The sequence below is a fragment of the Chroicocephalus ridibundus genome, chromosome 2, assembly GCF_963924245.1.
Source record: "Chroicocephalus ridibundus chromosome 2, bChrRid1.1, whole genome shotgun sequence".
In the NCBI taxonomy this organism is placed as follows: Eukaryota; Metazoa; Chordata; class Aves; order Charadriiformes; family Laridae; genus Chroicocephalus; species Chroicocephalus ridibundus.
Window position 1 is genome coordinate 129005710 of NC_086285.1, and position 22785 is coordinate 129028494.

Here is a 22785-nt window from a genome sequence, read left to right on the forward strand (position 1 = left end):
CAGATCACTTGTCTCAGAGTCCAGCAGATACCTGCTGCTCGTCCCCACCCTTGTCATGTTATTCTCTGTGTATACAGCCTCTGCTGCTTCCCACTCTGGGCCTAAATGGCGTACAAAATAATAGAGATTTTAATATGATTGCTATGTCATGAATTACATACCTAATAAAGTTTTACATCATTCAAACATTAAACCATACCCACTTTCTTGAACACAAAGATTAAAAAAGCAGTGGAAGACAAGTCTATATTCCAGCTCCACAAGTCAGTATCCTATTATGAAGCCCAAGGGATGGAAGACTGGGAATTAAAAGACTACTCTGCTTCACTCCTCCTGTGCAAGCAAGCAATCTGCATGAAATCACCCATTAATGATGGCCAACAATCTGTCAGATTGACCTGAAGAGGGGAACACAGATTGCTATCTATGGGAGGTAAAGAGACCAAATGCATCTGAGCCCTTCCTGATGCTTCCAAAGCCCCTGTCACAAAATGAAACTGAACACAAACAATAAATTATAACCTTGCACAGACAAAATCAAGTATCCCAAGCCCTGCAACTGGAGGGCAAAAATGGAATTTCATCACTGGACTCAGCTGTAAAGTCCAGGGTGTGGGTTGGAGCACTTCATATAAGACCCAGTTAGCAAAGAGAGGGTCAGAAAACAAAAGGGAATTTACAAATTTCTTTCAGAAAGGTTGCACCAGCAAATCTCAACATTAAGGACAAAAGAATACAACAAGCAACTTCAGCAGCTCTCTGGCTGCAAGTGAGAACTGTTCCCATATCTCAAAGACATACCTAAGTATACAAGATGCTTGCATTAACAGACCTAACAAATGCTGTGCCAATTTTGCAAGAGAATGCTAAAAAAAAATTTAAATGTCATATAACTCATATTAAAGAAAAATAATAATAAAAAAATATCCAGTGTGGGTGGTGGTTGTGATAATCCACTATGAAAGTAAAATACCCATAATTTCACCACAGACATAAAAAGTCAGTAAATACCACTGCTCGATGCTGCACATCAAAGACATTACATGGGCTTCTACCAGTACTTCAGTTTACAAGTCTGGGACAAGTAAAAGTGTTACGAACCTAAAAATAAAGCACTAAACTCTTAAAATCCTAGATTGGAAGGAGAAGGTACTACACTGGTCAGTTGACAAATCTTTCTTTATGCCATTAACATAATGATCACTTTTTAATTTCAAAGGATTTATCAATAGGCTGGATTGTCCCTATAGTCCATAATTTTAATAACGTCTAAAAGAGATTCTGTGATAGAATTTATAAGACTTCAAGGAATCCTAGATCTTCTATAAATAAAGGAAAAAATAGGATGGCTAACAAAGGGCTGTTCACTTTTTATGCTTAACAGGGACCTAGAAATTCTCTTTCTAAAGGCAGACCTTCATTGAGATGTATATACATTTGATTGTCTTCCTGCAAGATCTGCTCTGCGTATTTACATATGACGTGCAGTCCCATTCTCAACATTTATAATAAATAAAATATGCTATATATTGCCTTGTTACTTACATAAAATGCAAATGTAATCTAAAAATTATTAAATAAAATTCACAAATAAGATATAAATAGCATATATATTGTATATTGTATATATATTTGTATATATATTTGTATAGATATTTATTTATTTATATATTTATATATATATTTGTATATATATTTGTATATATATTTGTATATATATTGTATATATATTGTATATATATATATTGTAGCATATAAATAAGGTTCAGAAAAAGTACATACAGACAGATTAAATGCCAGGCACTAGAAAATAACGTTTCCTACTCAGCACCTGTATAAATAAACAGCACAAAGGAATGATTTAAACATTGTAGGCTAAACAGAAGAGCGGGTAGAGATTGACTTCTAACAGTTAAATGATAATACAGTGCAAATTATAACTACAGTGTGGTTGTATTCAAATGTTGTGCTAGGTTTCTGCTTTCATGTTTTAGTTTTCATAAAAAATTTCTGTCTAATGCTTTGCTCTGCAGAGTATCTAGAACTCTGGATGTCTCCATGGCTCTTTCGTAAATAGTACTATTAGTGCTAAGGATCCTGCAAAACCTCAGGCTTTGCTATAAACCCCAAGTGAGTTTGCACAGTGATAAATCGCAGAAATTTAGGGAAAAACTGCATGATACAATAAAAAAAGCAAACCCTAGTTTTCTCAAGTGTATGAAATTTGCCAGAATATAATGCTGATACTGTCATCTTAGTGAAATATTTCATCATATTTCTAAAAAGCATGTTATATAAAATCACTAACATATAACACGTATTAAAGATAACATTAACAAAAAAAAACAAAAGCAAAGGAACCCTCTGCAAGCATTATGGCTCAATATTGAATAACCACTGCTTCTTTTATATCTCCTGGCTAATAATTTTTTTAATAAGTGAGACTGAGTCTATGGCAGCCTTCTGTTAAAGTATTAATGCTTAAGAAAGGAAGTTATTCATTTGTCTGGAAAACAGAAATTTAGACAGGTGAGAGGTAAAAATAAAAAAAAAATTACAATACCTATTTTCTTACATGCCTCTTAATAGCATTTAAACAAATGCATGTTAAAAAAAACTTGGAGGAAAATCAATTTTGCATGAATCTCTAGTTGGAGGCATCTGAGATTTGCAGAACAGCTGATAACACTCAATAACTCAGGCATAAGGTCAGTCTCTTATCCAGCAGTAAATTAGCTTGCATTTACCATGGGATCGCATAAGCAACAAATTCTTGCCTGTTATCCTTGCAAGCCTCTACCAAACACTGATTCCATAAATATCCCAACAGCAGCACCACAAGTGACTGAAATACTCCACAGATGTGCATGTGTAAAACTTCTCCAGCCCCACCAGCTGCCTGGATGACCAGGAGAGGTCTGGCTCTCTCTTCCCTGTGCAGCTGCTGACCTAAGCCCAGCAGCCACTGTGCCAGGCCGTGGGGCACAGCCCTGCCGCGTGGGTCACCTGCAAGGTGGTTACCTCTCTGTCTTACCAGGCTGCCAGAGCAGAAACAGGTAGGTCTGCCTTCTCTCTGAGCTCTCGGTCACATCAGCAGGCTGATAGCTGGCTAAGCAGCGATGCTAGAGATACTTCCCATTTCATTGGAGATTCTGTAGCGTCTGTGTTCTCCCCATCAGCAATCTGCACTCTTACAAAATGGAAATTCCCTTTTCTGATCATAGAATGGCTTAGGTTGGAAGGGATCTTAAAGATCATATAGTTCCAACGCCCCTGCCATGGGCAGGGACACTTCCCACACTTCCCACGTTGCTCAAAGCCCCATCCAGCCTGGTCTTGAACACTTCCAGTGATGGGGCATCCACAACCTCCTTGGGCAAACTGTTCCAACACCTCACCACCCTCATAGTGAAAAATTTCTTCCTGATATCTAATCTAAATGTACCCTCTTCCAGTTTGAAGCCATTACCCTTTGTCCTGTCACTACATGCCTTTGTAAAAAGTCTCTCTCCAGCTTTCTTGTAGGCCCCCCTTCAGATACTGGAAAGCTGCTATAAGGTCTCCCTGGAGCCTTTTCTTCTTCAGGCTGAACAACCCTAACTCTCTAAGCCTGTCCTCATAGAAGTGCTTTAACCCTCTGATGATCTTCATGGCCCTCCTCTGGACCCGCTCCAAGAGATCCATGTCCTTCTTAAGCTGGGGGCTCCAGAGCTGGACGCAGTGCTGCAGGTGGGGTCTCACCACAGCAGAGTAGAGGGGCAGAGTCAGATTTAATTCAATCATGCCTGGCCAATTTTGCTTGTGTCAAACCTTAAGTCTAAACGATCACATAATTTTGAAACTAAGAGACCAAATCTCATCAGTGAGGTAAATACACTTGAGGCTTATTATTCTGGGATGTTGAGGAGAGATTGTCAAGCCTTGACCAGCCCTCAGAGTAGTACCCTTTGTGGTTCAACCATGTAGGAATCCCTGATACTACCAATGGAGACATGGAGCATGTCATGAGCGACTACAGAGCTCTGGAGGAGGCGAAGGACATAGAAGCCCACACAGTTCTCCTTCATATTCCCTAATACAGTCCAGGGAGAGGTTCCTGCAGGAGAGGAGACTGAGTCAATACCTGTCTGCAGGAGTGCTGTAACAGAAAGGGCTTTAGCCTTCACAACCCCGGGATCCTCTTTGAGAAGCAAGAACTGCTGGGAAGAGGTGGGCTCCATCGGGCAAAACTGTCAAAAGCACACAAACACACAAAAGCATAGTTTGTGTAGCTGCGGGACAAGAATGGATTTGCCTGAAAGCTAATATGGAAAAATTAAAGCTTATCCACTCCAGCTCCCCAATTCAGCAGCTGACTCAGTGCCAGAACAAGGGAGCGTCCAAGAGCGGGTTCGTGGGGGCTGGGCTCCCCCATCTCTATCAGCAGCAACCTTTACTTACGCTGGATGAGATCTCATTTTCTTACCAACCAGTTTCCTGCAGCTTTGTTTCCTGTGGTTGAGGTCACATGAACCCATGCCAACAGGGTGAACGCCAGCTGAAGTTCCTACCTGTAGAGAGAGCGCTTAGAAAAACTTGTTTCAGTGTGAATTCTTGATTGGGTTTGACAGCTGACCCCAACTGCACCTTTTCCTTCAGCCAAGGTACTCTACTCCATCCAGATTATAGTTTTCATGATCATTATTAGGATTGGGAACAGAAAGGCGGACCGCTACACACATGGATACATGAAAGCAGAAGCCTAACTTTAATAGGAAAAAAGGCAAAAACTTGTTTTTCTGCAAAAACTCACTCTGGATAGCAATTGTTAATGAATGAAAAAATAACTTAAAAATTAATTAACAAAACTTCATTTCTTGTACATATAATAATGGGAAAGTAGCTTTCTTCTGTGTGGTAAGTAGGGTCCTCCAAAAGAAGCTGAAGTTTTACCACTGTGTTTTTGTTTGCTTCGTGTCTCCTGGTGGCGACAAAGCATCTGTATTCCCAAGATAGCCAGTGCTTTAGATTTGCTCAAATACTGGCTGAGGAAGGCTGAGTTACACAATACGATGGGCTTAAAAAATAAAAAAGTTTCAATGAACAAAGTTCATCAGTTTGCAAAAAATAAGTGGTAGACAAGATGGATTTCTCAAGAATAAATAATGGTCAAAAGAACCCTATTTCCTCCTCTGACAAAGCTACATGGTATGAAAGAAAAAAGTGGGTGTGACATGTCTTGACTACAGGAAGGCATTTGACACTCTTTGCATCACATTCTTAAAAACAAGAAAAATGCAAAAAAAAAAAATCAGCATGGCTGAAAAAGAGCATCATTTTAAAGAGTTTTTAAACTAGGAGAGAATTTTCACGTGCTGCTTTCCAATGCTGTGTCCTGTCCAGGCAAGACCTATTTTCATGAACAACTTAGATAACAAAATGGCTGGGACAGAATGAAAAGAAAAAATCAAATACGTTTGACAAATGTTATTTGAGTGGCCCTGATCAAAGTTACTGAAATTTAGCAAAGGGAAAAACAGTGCTTAATAAGGAGATACCAGATGTATGGATACATTTAGGTAGTAACCGTCTAGAAGAGGGATCAAGGATGAAAAAGAAAATTCACATGCTGTTAGAAAAGAAAAAAAAAAAAAAACAACAAAAAAAATCACAGAGGAGCAAGATCGGAGATACTCTTACAACTTTATTTTGAGGTGACAAGGCTGGTTATGGACGTGTGAGAACTGCTATTTTGGACTCCACATTTTACAAATAAGGTTGAGAAGCTGGGAGAAGTACAGAGGAGAGAAAAATGAGGAGACAAATGACTGACAAAAGAACAGGGAAAACATTATTTTTTCATGTGGAAAAGGTAGACATAATTTTATAATATATAAAGGAGCTCCTTTCCCTTAGTATCGATCATTTATTTTGGCTGTCCACAGGGAAGAGGAAAATAAAAAAAGAAAAAAAGCTTATTTTTGGGTTATGAGGAAATCTTTCTGATAGAAAAGTCATGAACTATGGGAACAGAATTTGGTATACTGTACAATCAGCTTTATTGAAGGTTTTTATAAGTTAGATGCACACTTGTTAGAAGCAGTCTAAGTCGATGGTGTTCAAGTTGTTGACCTGACACACCACAAATAAAAAATCTTTATACATTTAAAAGCTACCAGACTGGTACAGCCGGAAAGGTAGACCTGTCAGTTCATCTGAAGAACATGCCAATGGCTCTTCAACATTCCCACCAATTCATAGACAACAAAGACCTGAGCTGAAGGGCACCCCAAAGCATCATCAGCCCTAGCACCTGACTGGAGAGTCCTACCACATTCCCATCTGACGTAATCTCGGTGTGGAACCGACCCGTGAGCCAAGCTACCTTTGACTGCCCCAGGGCCAAAGGTCTGGGTACAGGGGACACTTCGTGAATCAGCTTAGGCTAAGGAAGACCTTGAAGTTTCTTCCAACTCACCAGTCCCATGTGAAGCCTAAGTAGAAAGTCCTAAACAGCAGCCGTGAACTTAGGCTACCATCGGGGCTCATTGCTTCCAGTCTGAGGAGGAAAGACAGAAACGGGAAGATAAAAAAACCTTTTCCAAGCCAGAAATCAAGCTTGAGAAGTGACGAAAATAAACGTGTACAGAATTGCTTGCATGTGTTTATGCTTAAAGGCTTCTCTAGCTCAGAGCTGGCTTTGCAAATCAAGCTTTTTTTCCTGAAAACTCTCAGCCAGAAGCACCATAAATTGCTCCGAACAGCCGCATCGGGTTTTCGCCGCATTCTTGTATTTCAGCCCCCCCTGACCCTGCTGCAGACCCGGCGCCCAGCAGCGCCGAACACAGGCGCGGCTGCCGCCGTACTCCTTTCCCCGGCCTTCCCCCTCCAAGGCAACTTTCTCTTCCCCCCACTCCCCCGCGGAGCCGCTCGGGGGTCACAGCGGGGGAGACGCCAGCGGGCCCGCCGCCACGACGAGGCCCCGGGACGGAGCACTCTGTCGCTTATCCCTCCCACCAAGGCGAAGCGAAAACAGTGGCCTCAAGGCCCAGCACCCGCCAGAACAGCCGGTGGGGGTGTGTGTACACATCAGCCCGAACAACCCCCCCAGCGAAGCCCCAGAGGCTCCCGGCCACCGCCTCCTCCCCTCAGCCCCCACGGGCGGGGCGGGGCGGGCGGTGGAGCCCCGCCCCCGCGGGCCAGCCGCTACCTCAGCACTTCCGGGTCGGGGGGAGGAGCGGAACGAGGAGGTGGGTGCGTGACGTTGCCGGAGGGTCCGGGGCCGCTCAGGCGCCTGTTATTGTTCTTCGCCGCCCGCTCTTCCCGCTGCCGCCGTCGTCGTCTGCCCTTCCCGGGAGCATCGGGAGGGGGGGCAGCAGCCACCGAGCCAGCCCGCCGGGGCGGAGGTAGGGAGGGAAGCGAGCGGAGCGGTGGCCGCGGAGGGGCCCGGCGGAGCCGTTAACCGCCGCCCGGTGCAGCCGTTAACCGTTTCCACCTCTCCGCAGCGCGAGCCCTGACAGCGGGGCGCCAGGAAGGAGCGAGCGAGAAGAGGGGAGCGGGCGGCCATGGCCTACGCGTATCTCTTCAAGTACATCATCATCGGGGACACAGGTAAGCGGCGGGGGCGGGGAGGCCTGGCCAGGCCGCCCCGGCGGCGGGCGGGCGGGCGGGCGGAGCGGAGACAGCAAGGGCCCGGCTGCCCGCTCCCATTTCCGCAGTGCTGGCGTCGTCGACGTGGTGGCTCTTGCGCGAAGAGGCGGCTCCCTCCCCCGCCTCCGCGCTGGGCCCCGCCCGGGGCCTCGGCCTGCCTCTCGCCGGCTCCGCGCCCGGCGGCCTTGGGCCCCGTACAGGCCTAGGAGCCCGACGGCCGCCGCCGCCGGGCCTGGCCGACAGGCCGTGGGGCACGTCGGGCTGTGTCACGCCCCTGGCTGCGGCATTTGAGCCGGGGAGGTGGGGGAAGAAGGCGCTGTCACTGCAAAACTTGTACTTGGGTAGTGCCACTTATTTGCAGCCCCACAGCAGCGAGACTTGGGAAGTGCCAAATGCCATCCCGTATTTTTGTGGCGAGGCAAAGGCTGCTGCTGTGAGGTGCCTTCATCTCAGGCTCCAAGGATGCCCTTTCCAGCCCTGGCTTGAGGTGCTGTAGCAAACTGTTAAAGTGTTGAGGCATGCTGTCAAATGAAAACTAAAAGCCCTTCCTCTTTCCTTCTAGTTTACAGGGACTATTCTATTTTTTTGACTACGGCTTTCCCAGATGCTTCAAGTTGCTTCTTGACACTTTTTAAAAACTTGCTCCATTCCGTTTGTCGTTGGCTGCTGTGTAACAATTAATAGTGCTTACAAATGCTGCAGGTATAACCATATGCTGATAGAAATTGCTATTTGAAGGCCCTTTGCCAATATATTCTATGTTTCCTCAGCATAGTGTGGATGACAGTAGCATACTTTCATCAAATTTTTGTCAGGACAAGGTAACTAATATAGTTAAGTATTGTGCATCTGTCTTGCTGTTTTCCTCATACCTGAATAAATGCCTTCTTTAATAAGTTTGATGACACAGCTGTCACTTTACATGCTTTTGTAGGGATGCCAGCATAATTGTACTTCATACCTATGAACAAAATTATCTGTTGCTTGAGTGTAATTATACACTATAGTTGCATTACATGTGAGGTTGTTAAGTACACTGGATGTAACTACTATGTGGGGGTTTTTTTATCTTTTTTAAACCTATATTTAAAATCTAGAAGAATTTTTTTTAGGCTACTGCAGTAGCAGCTGAAGTACAAATGAATCTTAAGAAATATATCACAGCTATAATGACCGTGTTGGAAGCATTAGGCTGTAGATGATACGTGAAAATTTTGATTTTTCTTGAGTATTTAGATTAGTGACAGCTCGTTAAACCAGAGGACAGGAGATTACCTGATCGGATTCAGGGGAAGTAAGAAGAGGTTCCTCTGCCCAGGGTAGTGCAGAATTCAGAATGATAGTGCTTCAGAACAGGTGGCCAATTCTGGTGCATTTCTAAAAACCATAATCGTTAAAGTGGTAGAGATGACAGCAAATAATTGGTTTGGTACCTTGATCATATAGTGACTAAATTTTTACAATTTTACACAGTCCTTAGTGTAGTGGTCTGCAGTGCACTTCTGCATTTCAGTTGCTTGAAATGTGAAATACAGAATGGATGTGTGTCGCTTCTGAAGTTATTTCAGCTGCTTAAGAGCCAAACATGGGAAGGGTGAGATAAAGAAGGGAAACAGGAAAACAGCTCACAAGTGTGTTTTTTTTTTTAATTCCTGTGGCTTTTATTCAGAGTTGCTACAGGAAGCTAATTAAAACACTGCAGCTATCATTCTTGAAGTGAATTAAATATGCCCAGTAGTGGTAAGTTGGCTTTGCTTTTATTTAGATCTCCTATGAGCCTTTTGAGTATTCTAATATAGCTAGTACTGAAGAGCCAATTTATGTTGCACACAGTTGTTTGTTGCCAAAATGGCTGTGATGGTTTAGGTGTTACTACTGTTCCTCAGACGAAGGCAGCTGAACTCACAGCTCTGCTGATGGAAATTAAGAGTGGATCGGGACTGTCTCGTTCGGTTCCAGCGGTGGAATGCCACAGCATTCCAACCAGTGAAGATATTCCAGTGGCCTGGCAGGCCATGTAATTTTCATAGCCATCAGGAAATTTATCTCTGGGACTTGATTTAGAGTCTTTGGAAATGGATCAGCTGCCTGGTGACTCAGCAATTAGTTGTAAACAAACTGTAGGAGAAAAGTAAGACAGCATCAGTTGAGGACAGATGTTAACATTTAGCTCCTCTTCCTTTTCAGCACTACAAAATGAAGTGGGTTATGCAAGCCATAAACAAACCAACGAAAAACCCCTGCAGTTATACAAGACACCTGCATGTGTCTTCTCTGAGTTGTGATTCCACATGCTTTCATCTACTTAAACACAGGAATTCAGTATGATCACAGTCTCTTAAAATGACAGCCACAGAAACTGACTGTGCAAGACTGCTTTTTGCTCAACAGCTCTTGTCCCCTTGCATTGCTTGCTTCATTGGTCATTGACATTCAGTGACTTTTTCTTTTGCTGGTACTTCAGGCGTCGTAGCTCTATGAATTTAGGATTGATTGTGTTCTGGTTGTTACGTTTTACTTATTTATTTTTAATTAATTAATTTTATTTAATTAAAAAAAAAGGTTTTTTTCTATGTAGTTGGAACTGGTTTAAGACCTAGTTAGTTTTCTGTTGTGGGAGAGACCTGAAATGGCATGGCTGTCTTTCAGATACTAAAAAAATATTGTCATAAAACTGTGTGGTTTTTACATAGTATCAGTGGGACAGTAGCTGTGGAATTTCATGGAGTTGGTATCTTTAACAGAAACATACAAGTATTATAGAATAGACTGCTGTGAGAGTTAACCAGGAAAAATTTTTTGATCTGGATATTTCCAAAACACTGTAGGAGTTTGCACATGCGTTTTGAAGCATAAGTGGTGCATTCTGCTTAGGGTTCTGAGACCTTTGCCATAGTGGTTGAAAGTATGTTTCATTTTGATTGCCAGTAGGAGTTGATGTGTTCATCCACTCTTCCCTACGCATCTGCTTTTGGCCACCAGTGGAGATGGACTTTGATCTGAGTGAGGGTGAACACTCTTAGCACACAAATACTGCATGGTTTTTCAGTTTGTGGCTGAAAGTTTGACGCTTTTTTTCTGAAAAGTTTTACTGTATGATGGTGAAATCCTTTCTCCTTAAATGTTTTTGTTACCAGCCATGTACCACATGGAAATAAACTGGGCATAATACATAGATTTCTGCGAAGACTACAGCTGGATTTTTTTTCCCCAGAATATTTAATATGCATTAAACAAGATTTTCTTGTATTAGAGTATATTTACTAGATTCCACCAGAGAATGCTACTTAACTTTAGTATATTTGAAATACCAGTTTTGCAATGGTCAGATTTCTTGCCACTAGTATAACTTGTCAGTTGTATCCCATCTAAATGTCTCTCTATGATCAGTGTTGCTGCATCTTCCATAAGCAGGTCTGTCTTCCGCTTTTCTTGAACGTGTTAGTTCAGCAACCCTCAGAGCTTCTCTTGCATAATGAACTTACACTTGTCTTTCAATTTCAGCTGATAGTTGCTGGGTTATAAACCAACGATATCTCAAAGTTATTCTTTTTAGGGGAAGATGGTGAGAGTAAGTGTAACTGCTTGGTGATCTAATTCTCCTTGCTCTCTAGAGTAAAGTGAGCTGTCTAGTCAACCATTTCACTTGTCTAGGAGATTCTCAAATGTTGAAATTAAGCGACTGAATTAGCTTTATTTTTCAGTCCTCCCTATGAAATGTTTCTAGTGTCAGTGCACTTTGTTCTGGAACAGCAGCTGTTCCTAGCTAGCAATGTGCAATGACCAGAGGCTCTTGCCCTCATTTTCTAAGAGTATGTAACAATACTTCTTAACTAAACAGGTTTTCATCCCACTAGAGCTGGTGTTAACGCGTCATGATAGTCTGAGAAGTTGTTCATACTGAAAATCAGAGTACTGATCTGTACTACTTGTATCTTGCTTTGAGACCCTTTTGATGATGCTTTGATTCCTAAAAGAGCAGATATTAAGCGTTGTACATCTTAGCCTCTTAGCAGAAGGTAACTAGAAATAACAAACTGTAAGTAGATGCCCTTACAAATCGTTTCATGAGACAGTTACTATCCATTCTTGTACTAATTCTAACCTCTAATTAAAAAAACCCAACAACCCTACCCCCAAAAAAACCCTAACTCACCCCCTTCCCCCTCAATCTTGACTAAAACCATTTTATTATCAATGGCTGTCAGTTTTCTAAGTCTTTTGTGATCACCCAGGACATGAAGAGGTTTTCTACAGTCTCATGTAGTGTAATTTTGTTTGGAAATAACTTTTATTTACTTATTTTTAAAACCTGCAGAGTTAGTAATTGGGTAGTACCATACTAAATGAAATGTGATGAAGCTGAACAGCTCCTTTCAGTTTGTAAGTCTGCACTAATTTTTATGTAGAAAGGAAAACTTATATCATAGAATTCAGATGTGCTGTTGTAAATAATTCGCAGCAATGTTTATTTATTTAATATTAAGCTGAATTACCTTTAAAACAGTTAAAAAGCCATTTTTATTACATTATTTTTCCAAAACTTACATAGCCATCATGAAGGATTTTTGGAGGTTGTTTTTCTTCTCTGCTTGTCCGTGCTATAATTGGTATGTGAAGTCCATTTGCTCTGTAACTGGCAGTTTGGAATTTCGTAGTTTGTCCTTGCTATTAATTTAAATAAAATTTTCCCATTTAATGACAGAGTTATGACTATCATAACTGGCTGAAAAGAGGTTAAGAAAAATCTTTGCTTTAGATTAATGGCTTATTATGCTTAGGTCTATGAAAGGGTAATATTGCACTCTGCTGAGTTGCATAAAGATGCTGTGGTTGGAAAGGAAGGACATTGGGAATGAGCTGTGGCCTGTGATAAGAAAAGGGCTTATGAAGCTGTGCAGACTACTAGAAAGAACTAGAAGTAGCCCATAAGTCTGGTTAGAGGTATGCATCTTGTGACATTTTTACTGTTTAATTATCTGTTTTAAATCTGAGTTGGTTTTAAAATATATGTTGTTTGAGACTTCTGTTGTTTGAGACCATCCTTAGCCTATTTAAAGATCTATTTTTGTTTTCTAAAGGGAGGTAAGAGAAGCAGAAGACTTATTTCAGGTCAGTTGATATTGGGGCTTCCAAGTGACATAGTTGATTACTCGTGACTGGAAGTCTTGGTCCCCTTACCTCGTGGTGACTTAGATAGTCTATCATGAGGTGAATCAAGCTGCTAACACAATAGAAACATACCTATTTTGGGGGTTAACTTACTATTGGTGTCTGAATCGGCTGAGTTGGCCTGGGGAAGTGCTTACCGAGGTCTGGAGTACTTTCAAGGGAGGAAACTGGACCTAGGAGGATGGGTGAGAGCAAGATATCAAAGGGGGAGTAGGTTTTCATCTCTGTGGGTAGTGAGCCAATTGATCACCCTGTCTTGTGAAGCAACAAGAGGAAAAATACAGTTCTGTGAGATGACTGAATTAAGCCAGTGTTTATCTGCTGCCAAAATGGGTGGACCTGGTTACCACTCCTTTCAGCTATGAACCTTTGCTTCTTAGCTGTCAGAGTCAGCACTTGCCTGATCCTTCAGAGACCCAGTTCAACTCACAAAGATGATTTAAAAAACAAAACCAAACGAATAGCAGAAATAGTCAGAAAAGTATAAGAGCCATTTTGAGTAAGGAGGTGGAACTGTGTGGGAAGGAGTGAGTCTACCCATCAGAGGCAGCTAGCAGATTAACTAAAGATACTTGTCTTCAGGATTCAGTTTTGATACCCAGGTTGGGATGACTACTACTCCAGTTCTTTTCCTCTGTCACCTTTATTGGGCTACAGTGGTGGTTATGTGAACAAGTAAGGCAATTATTTAGTCCCCTCTCCCCTTTTTTTTTAGGCATTTTTACTTTTGAGCCAGATCAGCTTTCTAAGACACTCAGACATACATCAGTGGAAGGGACAGGACTGCAGCAGTTAGTTACGTTGGTTTAAATTTTTGTGAATCCTTTTCTTCTGGCTGTAATCTGGCAGTAGAAGAGTTTCATCTAGTGGTAAGAAAAGCCTGTAAGTTTTCCTCATGTTGACAGTAGTCATCTCTGACTTTGCAGCTGACAACTGAACTTTCCTTGCTGTATTCACAGGGAGTCACAGGAGCTGGAAGGGGAGGAGGAAGCAAGTCAGCTTTCTTAGCAAAAGCTGTGTAAGTGGCTCAGCTGTATCATTACGTGTGCTGTGATTCCAGAGCTGCCTTTTTAATTGCTATGAGTGCAGCCTGCTACTGAAAAGAGCAACCCTTCCCTTTGCTATATATTTTGTAGCTCTTATCTCCTGCACATAGTAGTGTTTTGGGTGACTGTAGTTTTATGCTGGATGCATTTCTTGGTTTAGCTCACTGCATAACCTCATGAGTGAGAAGGGGAGAGGTCAGCTTTACCATTAGCTGTTCTGGCTTGCTGAGCACTGAAATGAACACTAGTGTTGATGGGGAAGGGAGGTGTTGAAGGGTGACTGGGCCAAACACTTTGCCTAGGGAAATTGACTGCAGAGCAGCACCCAGATAAAGAGGAAGCTATTAAGGGGGGCCAAGGAATTTGGAGAACCAACTCAGGCTGATAGTTTGTAATTCAGAGCTGGAGGGTAAAACTGTTGTAGCACAAATTCCACTTCCCATCGCTATTTGAGTGTTAAGATGTGATGAAGGGATCCTAGAACAGGCACTTCCAGGGAAGCACATTGCTCCCCTCTGAGCACATAATCCATTGTTTTAATTTGTTCCTAAGCAAGAGCTTTTGTTTACTGTGTTTGTTGGTGAAGTGTATCCAAGCTCTGCTCATTTCTTGTTTTAAGATACTAAGATTTTTTGTTTATCTGAAGCTATAGTAAAGTAATTGTGTCAGTAAAATGGAAAATGAGTTAATAAATAACTGAATCTGTCCCTTTTGTGTTCTACAATTGACTTTCATAAGACATGCTCAACTACTTTTCCCAGAGTGTCTGCCTCCTTTCAGGTATGAGACTTAACAGTGCTAAGTGAATAACTGGTAAAAAAACACTTTGCTTTTAGAGTTAACCAGCGTAGTTACTTTAAACCATTTGTATGCTGTGGAATGAGCTGTCGTGCAACCGTTAATTGATCTTTACAGCATCTATTTATGTCACAAGGCGGTAAACTACACGGGAGTTCATATACAGCTCCTGTTCCTTTGTCTGTGATAGCACAGTCTGCTCAGGCTCTGTAAGTGCATGGGCCACAAGCTAGTCTCATAAGAACTTTCCTGTTACAAACTTACAATGTGTTAAAACTATAAAATTAAAACACAATATTACTATTGGATGTAGACAATAAAATATTTATAAGTACTATCTAAAATGGATCCTAACCTAGATTTAAGAGGCACTACAGCTTCATTTGCAAGTTTTTGAACCTCTTTTTCAGTCAACGACAGTACAGAACTTTGTGACTTGCAAACGTTTTTTGCTGGAAGGTTCCAAAGTAGCAAAAATGGCATTAAACAGAAACTAGTTATTTCTTCTGTTTCTGTGTGTGAACCCATCAGTCTGCTCCTAAAAGGCCTGCTACATAGAAGTAATGAGAGGTGCAGTCATCTTGTGCCAGTTTGAGACAGTGCTTGCATCAGAGGGGTTGTGCTTGTCTGTCATCTTTGCTGTGCTGAAGCCAGTGTTCAGATGTTCTCCTGAAGCAACAAGCTGGTCACCAGCCTTACAAGAACAAGAAATATCAGATTTCCACTTGAGAGGTGGTGCTGGGACACTTAATTGAGTGTCACTTTGTCGATTAGATTTTTGAAATATTTTTCTAATGTCTGTAAGACTTGTGCAGGAATATTGATTAGTTTTGAGGTTCTGTCTTATCCAATGATACTGAAATAACTTTGTGACGTTAATGTCAAAAGCTATTCTACATTCTATTTCTGGTTTTATTTATAGGTTGTTTTTTGTAAGTGAGATGGTGATTATGTTCTGTGGTGGGGTAGCTGGATTTCATTTGTGGTGTAAAAGTTATCTGTATATGCAAACAGTGTTCTGTGAGTAGAAGAACTATTACTATTTTAAGGTTCCTTAGGGATTTGTGTTCTCTGTCCCTACAGCTGCAGGGTTCTGCCTGCTTTTCTCACTGTTTCTTAGTTCCAGTGTTCTCCCTCATTCCTTATCCACTTATCTTATGTCCACTAATTCTGTTGAAGAAAATCTATACCTGCTTCCAAGCTGCTTGTGTTCTGACAGCTTGCTATGATAGGCCAGCAGATCTAAGAAAAGAGATCTGTTGAGGCTGATGCTGCAAACTTTGCCTTGGGCTGTAGTTCCATGCCGGTGTAAGCTGTTGATCTGCTGGGTGCTGCATTTCTCTTCCCTCATTTGAACTAACTCTCATGCTTGTCTGACCCTGCAGGAAGCCATTTCTGTTTGCTTTGTCACTCTTCTTGTCAGGGTGTAGTGTGCTACAACTGACAACTGAAATGGCTCAGATGAGTTCTCAAGCAATACGGAGAAAGGGGCAGGAACATGCTGTAGGGAAGAGAGTAGGGATAGCAGCATCAACAGCTGGTTTAGGCTGGTGGAATTGCTGCATCGCTTGGGATATTAATTGCAGAGTGTCATCAGCCTGTTGATAACATTCATTTTGTGACAAAATTAAATGCAAGTCTCCTGTTCCAGCTAGATGTGATAGAAACTGGCCACTTAACTTTTAAGACCAAAATTACAGGTGGGCAGTGATTATGACTGTATAGGCTTTGTTTCCTCGTGAAACCATACTAAAAGACTTTGAGAATGATCTTTCTGCTCCTAAATTCAGCAATGTCACTATGTGCAAACTTTGGGTATGCCTACCTCGTGTCTTGCAGTATGGTTCTTTTCTTTAGCCCTTTGCAGTCTTTTATTACCAGATATGTCACTCCTGATCAGCTGTTGCTGACCTCTAGTATGTGGCTAAAATAGCCTTATCTTACTGGGCAGATAAAGCAAAGTACAGCAGGATCTTGGATGCTATGGTATTGTATGTTATACGATATAGTTCAGAGTTTAAATTTATGTAAACCAAATGTATGATAGTCAAGTTTTAAGAGGCTGAAAATATGAAATTTGATTGAGCAGAAAGGGAAGAATGACAACTCCAAGTAAAAGAACAAGGAAAATTTAACTGTAAAATATATTACATTTACAAACCTAGGTAGTTTGAGTACTCTTATTGACTGCATTAACTTTTGCTTTTCTGTGCTTTCACAAACAGAAGAAATTGCCCTTTTGATGACCAGTGTCCATGTAATATAAAGTAGTTAACCCATTTGGGTCTGAAATCTGGGATATCTGAGGGGGACAATGCTTGTGCTGTCTGTCTGTAATGTGAACTCAGCTGTTGCCAGTTCTGCTTGGACAATTGTTTGGCCTATTGGGAACCAGTGGGCAGTAACACATAGTGATTGTAAGAGCCCTATGTGTACTGCTGTTACATCAGCTGATAAATTGGGAGATAGGTGGGAGTAAGGTGCTATTGAGGATCAAATTACCTTGGAAGAAAGCTGAAAGTACTGAAGGGGAAGCAGGCATAGAGTTGTGAGGAACAGCAAGACCTGTAGTTACTGTGGAGAGAGGATGTGAAAATGATACTTAGAAGGTCTGTTAGGAAACTTTTTTCCTCATTAATTTTAAAGGCAGAACTACTTTTCTGAAAGAATAATTAATTTTTGTTCAATTTTTGAAAATAACTGCTTTGACTTTAATGTTTCTGGAACTTGAAAAGCTGTTACGTTATGAAAAAGTTGCATACACTTCAAAGTAGGTGAAATCTAGTATCTCAAGTTCTAGTAATAAATTTTAAGCAATATATACCATTCACTTAAATTAATTTCTATTGGTTCTTAACAGATCTTTTTTAACTTGCTTAAAACTTTTTTTTTTATAGGTGTTGGGAAATCATGTTTATTGTTACAGTTTACAGACAAGCGGTTTCAACCAGTCCACGATCTCACTATTGGTAAGTCTCTTTTGTCCCCCACAATGCGAATGATTAAGCAGCTAGGGTACCTCAGCATGCATTTTTGAGTTTGTGCTGTGATAATGTAGGATTTGTGCTGTATTAAGGTAGCAATGAATCTTTAGCTGATGAATATTTCTCAGCTGATAAAGCCAAGTGGATGCCATTTTTCTTATTGTAAGGTATAATCTGAAATGGTTAAAAAAATTCATAATGGTAGTATCCCGACTGTCTCTTCAGAAAAGCTAAAAACTGGGCATGGAAGCAGAATTGGCCAAGCTTGAAATACATTGACGGTGATGCAAATGGCAGTTTTTTCACTAGGGAGCAGAATATTAGCCTAGCTACGGAATCTTGAAGACAAGTTACAGATAAACTAAAGCAAAGCTAATCTTGAAGATGAATAAATAAATTTACTATTTGGGAAGACTGACTTCTGGATAGAGAGGGATTAAAGTGTGAAGGTATTCACTATTTGGAAGGGACAAGGGCTTTTTTTCCTGACCTCTCAATTGGAGGTGGACAGCTTGTGTTAGGTATGATTTGATATTGATACTAGGGAAAGGAATACACATTGACAGAACACATTGCCTCTGATCTAAGTGCAGCAAATGATGCAAACTCTTCTTTATCTCTCCACACAAAATATTGAGGAATAGTGTGGGAATAAATTCTTCTATAGGCAAGCTCGGTCTTCAGATCAGTTTCAGTGTTGACCATAACAGGTGCTAGCCTCTGGTAAGGTTGCAGAACCTTTGAACTTCTTGATGTTTTTTCAGGGAACCTGTATGAGCCAATACAAAATGCATTCCTACCTTCCTGTGCCTGGGAATAGGTAGGCTTCCTTTGTGTTTGGGAGTACTGAAATAGATGCTTGAAATATAAACAAATATTCTTTGTGTAACAGAATGTATCAGGTGGTTTGGTTATGGTTTCCCTTTCTTAACAGTCCTCCCACACCTTGTGTGTGGCTGTCTAATATAATTCAAATGCTTAGGCTAACATCAGTTTTCGAGTATTTCTGAGGTCTTGGCAGCAGATAGGCTGGCTGAATAAAGAGCCTGTGTTCTGTAGGGAGGCATGAGTTATTGTTGTCTTTTCTTCTTCAGGCCTGCAAAATATACGATGCCTTATATATGTATCTATATATATATATCACGCCTTTGGCAGCCCTGTCATATCAGCAAACTGATAGGCTGTGGGAAACAACTTCACCTCATCAGGGTGTTTGTAGCGCCAGTTTTTTGCCTGGCGTATAGCTAGCTGAAATCTGGGAGCAAAAACAAGCTAGTGGGATGAGAAGGTGAACCTACATAGCAACATAATGAGGGACGTAGGAATGGAGCATGCGAAGCTGCTTGGAAAGGGGAAGGAGGGGCATAGGCTGGAAGCAGCTTCGTTTCACTCAACTGATAGGGCTTGTTTGTGTGTTTTGGCCAGGAGAGTGCTTCTTCCAAGCACGCAAACAGATTTAGAAGACACAGATAAATGAAGAACATGGGTTCAAAGTCACAGGAATGCCCATGCAGGGCAAGATGGGATGGGTTGATGTTATCTAATGCACCTCCAACTGATTATGTTAACTGCTGAGATAGCCTAGCTTTTTTCAATATAATACAATGATTTTAGCCTATGGGAGTGCAGATTCTATTCCTGGTGTGAGCAGCTCGGGGGAAGAGAAGGGAAACTGAAATTGGACATAGTGGAAAAAAGACATTTTGTCTAGAGTTGTGCAAAATTCAGCCCCAAATTTTAGTGTAGCTAGTCTAAAATGTTATCTCTAAGATTTAAGAAATTCATGGAGAAACTTTACCTCTAATGAAAACTAGACAGGGGGAGAAGAAAGAATACATAGAAGCGGGTATTTTTCTGTCTTTGAGCTACATTCAGAACTGCGCATAACTGTACTAGCGTACTCTAGAAGAACTTACCATGTAACAACTACCTCTGGTTATTTTTCATTTGGGAATTGAAGTATCTGTTGTTAAATGAAGGAGGGAGGAAGAAGCTGCATGATGCAGCTGGGGCCGGGCAGGGGGAGGCAGGGGAACAAAAAAAAAACCCAACCCCCCAAAACAACCCAAACATGCATACAAAAACCCAACTGGAAAAAAGCCCACAACATTTAGCACTGGAACAGGCTGCCCAGGGAGGTTGTGGAGTCCCCTTCTCTGGAGATTTTCAAGACCCGCCTGGATGCAGCCCTGAGGGATGTGCTTTAGGCAATCCTGCTCTAGCAGGGGAGTTGGACTAGATGATCTCTAGAGGTCCCTTCCAACTCTGAAGATTCTGTGATTCCGTGATCCGTGATTTGTAGGTAGATATGGGTAACAAAAAAACACTGTAGACATTGTTTGATTTGCCCATTGCCCTTAGGACATGTACTTACTATAAACTTGAGCAGCTCCTATCCCTTCTTTGAGAACAAACTTCCCGTGAAACTCTGTGTTGTTTGAAATTCAAAATTTTCTCTCAGCAGATATTTTGATGGAACAGGATAAATATCCTTTAAATTTTTCTATGGGGTTGCGTGTAGAAACTAACCATTCAGGACTATTGCTGGATTTAAATCAGCAGCTCTATATCTGCATTTTGAGATCAAGTAATACCTGCAGTGTTGACACTTGTAGTAGTCCAAGGACCTTCTCCTGGCTTTGCAGTCAGCTTCAGAGAGAGAATTGGCATTCACCTGCTTCTGCCTTTCTGTCCTTCCCCCTTCATTCTTCCAACTTGTTTGCATACAGTTACTGCAGGTTTTTTGGATGCTAAAGAGAGCACAGTGTTCTCTGGCCCAAGGCTTTTATTTGGCTGCGATGTCGAGGGGCGTGTGTGGGGTGGTGGTTCTGCCCTGCCCCCACCCCAAAAGTCATCCTGCAGAAAGCAATGCCACCTCCCCCCCCCCACCCAATATTCTAAACAAGCTTTTGAAGAAACATTTGGAATACTTCAAATCAGGGCTGCTTCAGTCCAAATCTAGACAGTGACCAATTTTAAACAAAACTTAAGCTACCAGATCTTTATTTTTACTGAAATAATGGATATATGAAGCATAAGTTAATAGAAACTTGATAGCCTTTAAATATGTTTACTATCTCTAGGCATTTGTCGGGTTTTTAACTACTGTAGTAATAGCCTCAATCTATGCTTAATTTACGGTTAACGATCTTAAAATTGCTTTAAAAAATGGTACAAAAAGCTGAATTTTTCTATTGAAGAAATTCCTTTTATTTATTTGAAACAATTTTTTTTCTCAGTTATTAAATTTGGTCTTATATAGCTAGAATTCTGGGAGAACTTTTTTCATAAAGCAGATGATTTTTAATTAATAGAGTAATAAAATTGATTGTGTTGAAGGTGACGTTTATATGCTTACTTAACAGAATATTTTACTGATAAAGAATAGTAGGTTTAGTTTCTTCTAAACTGGTTTCAGCAATCTATCGTTGCTGGAGTGTTATAATAACTGTGACTCTTCAATTTCCTGTTTGCCTTCAAATGGACATGTTTTTCTTCCTCTGATCTAGAGTTACTAAATCGTTTGGAAAACTTTGTAGGAAATAAGTCCTTGACACTTGCTTTTTAATTAATGTGTATCTAAACCACTTGGAAAGTAACAGCTTGCTTCCTTCTGGAAAACTTTCCAGCTCTTTCAAGCAGCTGGAAAATTAACTAAAAACAGACTGTGAAACAGATTCTTTCCTGCAAATACAATGTTGAGTTAACTTAAACTTACGTTCTTGCTTTCATAGTACTTGACATTCTTCTTTCTGATATATGCTAATAATGTAATCTTTTGTAAAATCTATCCAGGTGTAGAATTTGGGGCTCGAATGATAACTATTGATGGAAAACAGATAAAGCTTCAGATATGGGATACGGTAAGTAATAAATCATAGAAATTATTTAAACATATGGTTCCACTAGCTTTCCTTTTGTTTTGGTTAAGCTCTCTATCATCAGCACCCATGTGAGACTATGTACATTCTCTCGCAGCTTTGGTTTTCTATGAAGGTCAAAAACTTCCTAAAATTTCCTTTTTTGGTGTGATGTATTCTTAAAACAGTGCAAACTTCTGTTGTTTGCACTGTAACTTTACTTCCTCAGTAAAACTTCGACAGATTTGTAAGACTGGAATTTATGCTGCCTAACTTTTTTGTGAAAGTTAGGCATATATTATTAAGAATTCTATATTATTATATTATTATTTAATATTTTATATATATTATTAAGAACTTCTTATATATATTATTAAGAACTTCTATTTCTCTAAATAGTCTTTCTCTGTGCATTCATACAAGGTCTGGTTAATATAACATCCTGTGAGGAAATTGTGATGTGTCTGCTAGCTTTAATCAAGCATTCTCTAGAGGAAATGTTTGCATTTCCACTGTAGAAGAAAAGATATGGCTCACTGTTTTCATGAAGAAGACTTAAAAACTCAAGTTCGCCATAATCATGAAGATAGTAAATACTTCAGGCAGTCAAGAAGTGTCTAGTAAAAGCTTAAGTTTGAAAAAGCCTACTAAAAAGCAGACTTTGACTTTTGAGGGGGCTCAGGTTAAGAACATACGTTAGCAAAGTCAGCTGTTTTCTTCTTGTCAGTCACTTTACCATAGAGCAGTCAGCCCCAATGCCTATGCTTGTTATGATGCAGTGGCTTTAAGATGCTTATACTGATAGCTATGTCTTTCAAATGTACTTGGCTGTTTCCTAAGGCAGGGTTATCTGTTTCCTTCTCCAAAAGCATTTTAGGATACCTCTAGAAACTTATGGATACGTGAGCCATAGCCTCATGTATGTGCCCTTTTTGGTATAGCAAATCAATGAAGGGAGATACATTCATATATGCATGCCTACATATGTGCATGTGTACATAAAAATGTAAACAAATGCAATATTTCAGGTATAATATTTCAGTTATAACTGTGGATTGCTAACTACCAAAGCGGCTGATCACTTTTAAGTTCAATAGACAAGCAAATCTCTGCATAAACAGTAGCTTCAGAAGCAAACTTTTAGTATGTAGTGTGACTGTGTGAGAACATATCTACATTGGTCCTTGTTTCCTAAAATTGTGACAGATTCTCTGTAGACAAAATTACTAATTTTGCTACCAATACAGCCACTGTCTTTCATTGGCTTTCAAACTGATTTTGTTAATGTGCTATTAT

The 22785-nt window shown here is 40.7% G+C and overlaps 1 protein-coding gene across 1 annotated transcript in view; it reads left to right on the forward strand.

The window, feature by feature from the left end:
• Nucleotides 1–7193: 7193 nt before the first annotated feature.
• RAB2A (RAB2A, member RAS oncogene family) overlaps nt 7194–22785 on the forward strand; it is a 48120-nt gene continuing 32528 nt past the window's right edge. Inside the window, exons 1-4 of the mRNA XM_063326924.1 lie at nt 7194–7385; nt 7485–7590; nt 17543–17614; nt 21425–21492. Of these exons, the coding sequence (XP_063182994.1) occupies nt 7545–7590; nt 17543–17614; nt 21425–21492 (186 nt within the window). The 5' untranslated portion in view covers nt 7194–7385; nt 7485–7544. The remainder of the gene's footprint in view (nt 7386–7484; nt 7591–17542; nt 17615–21424; nt 21493–22785) is intronic.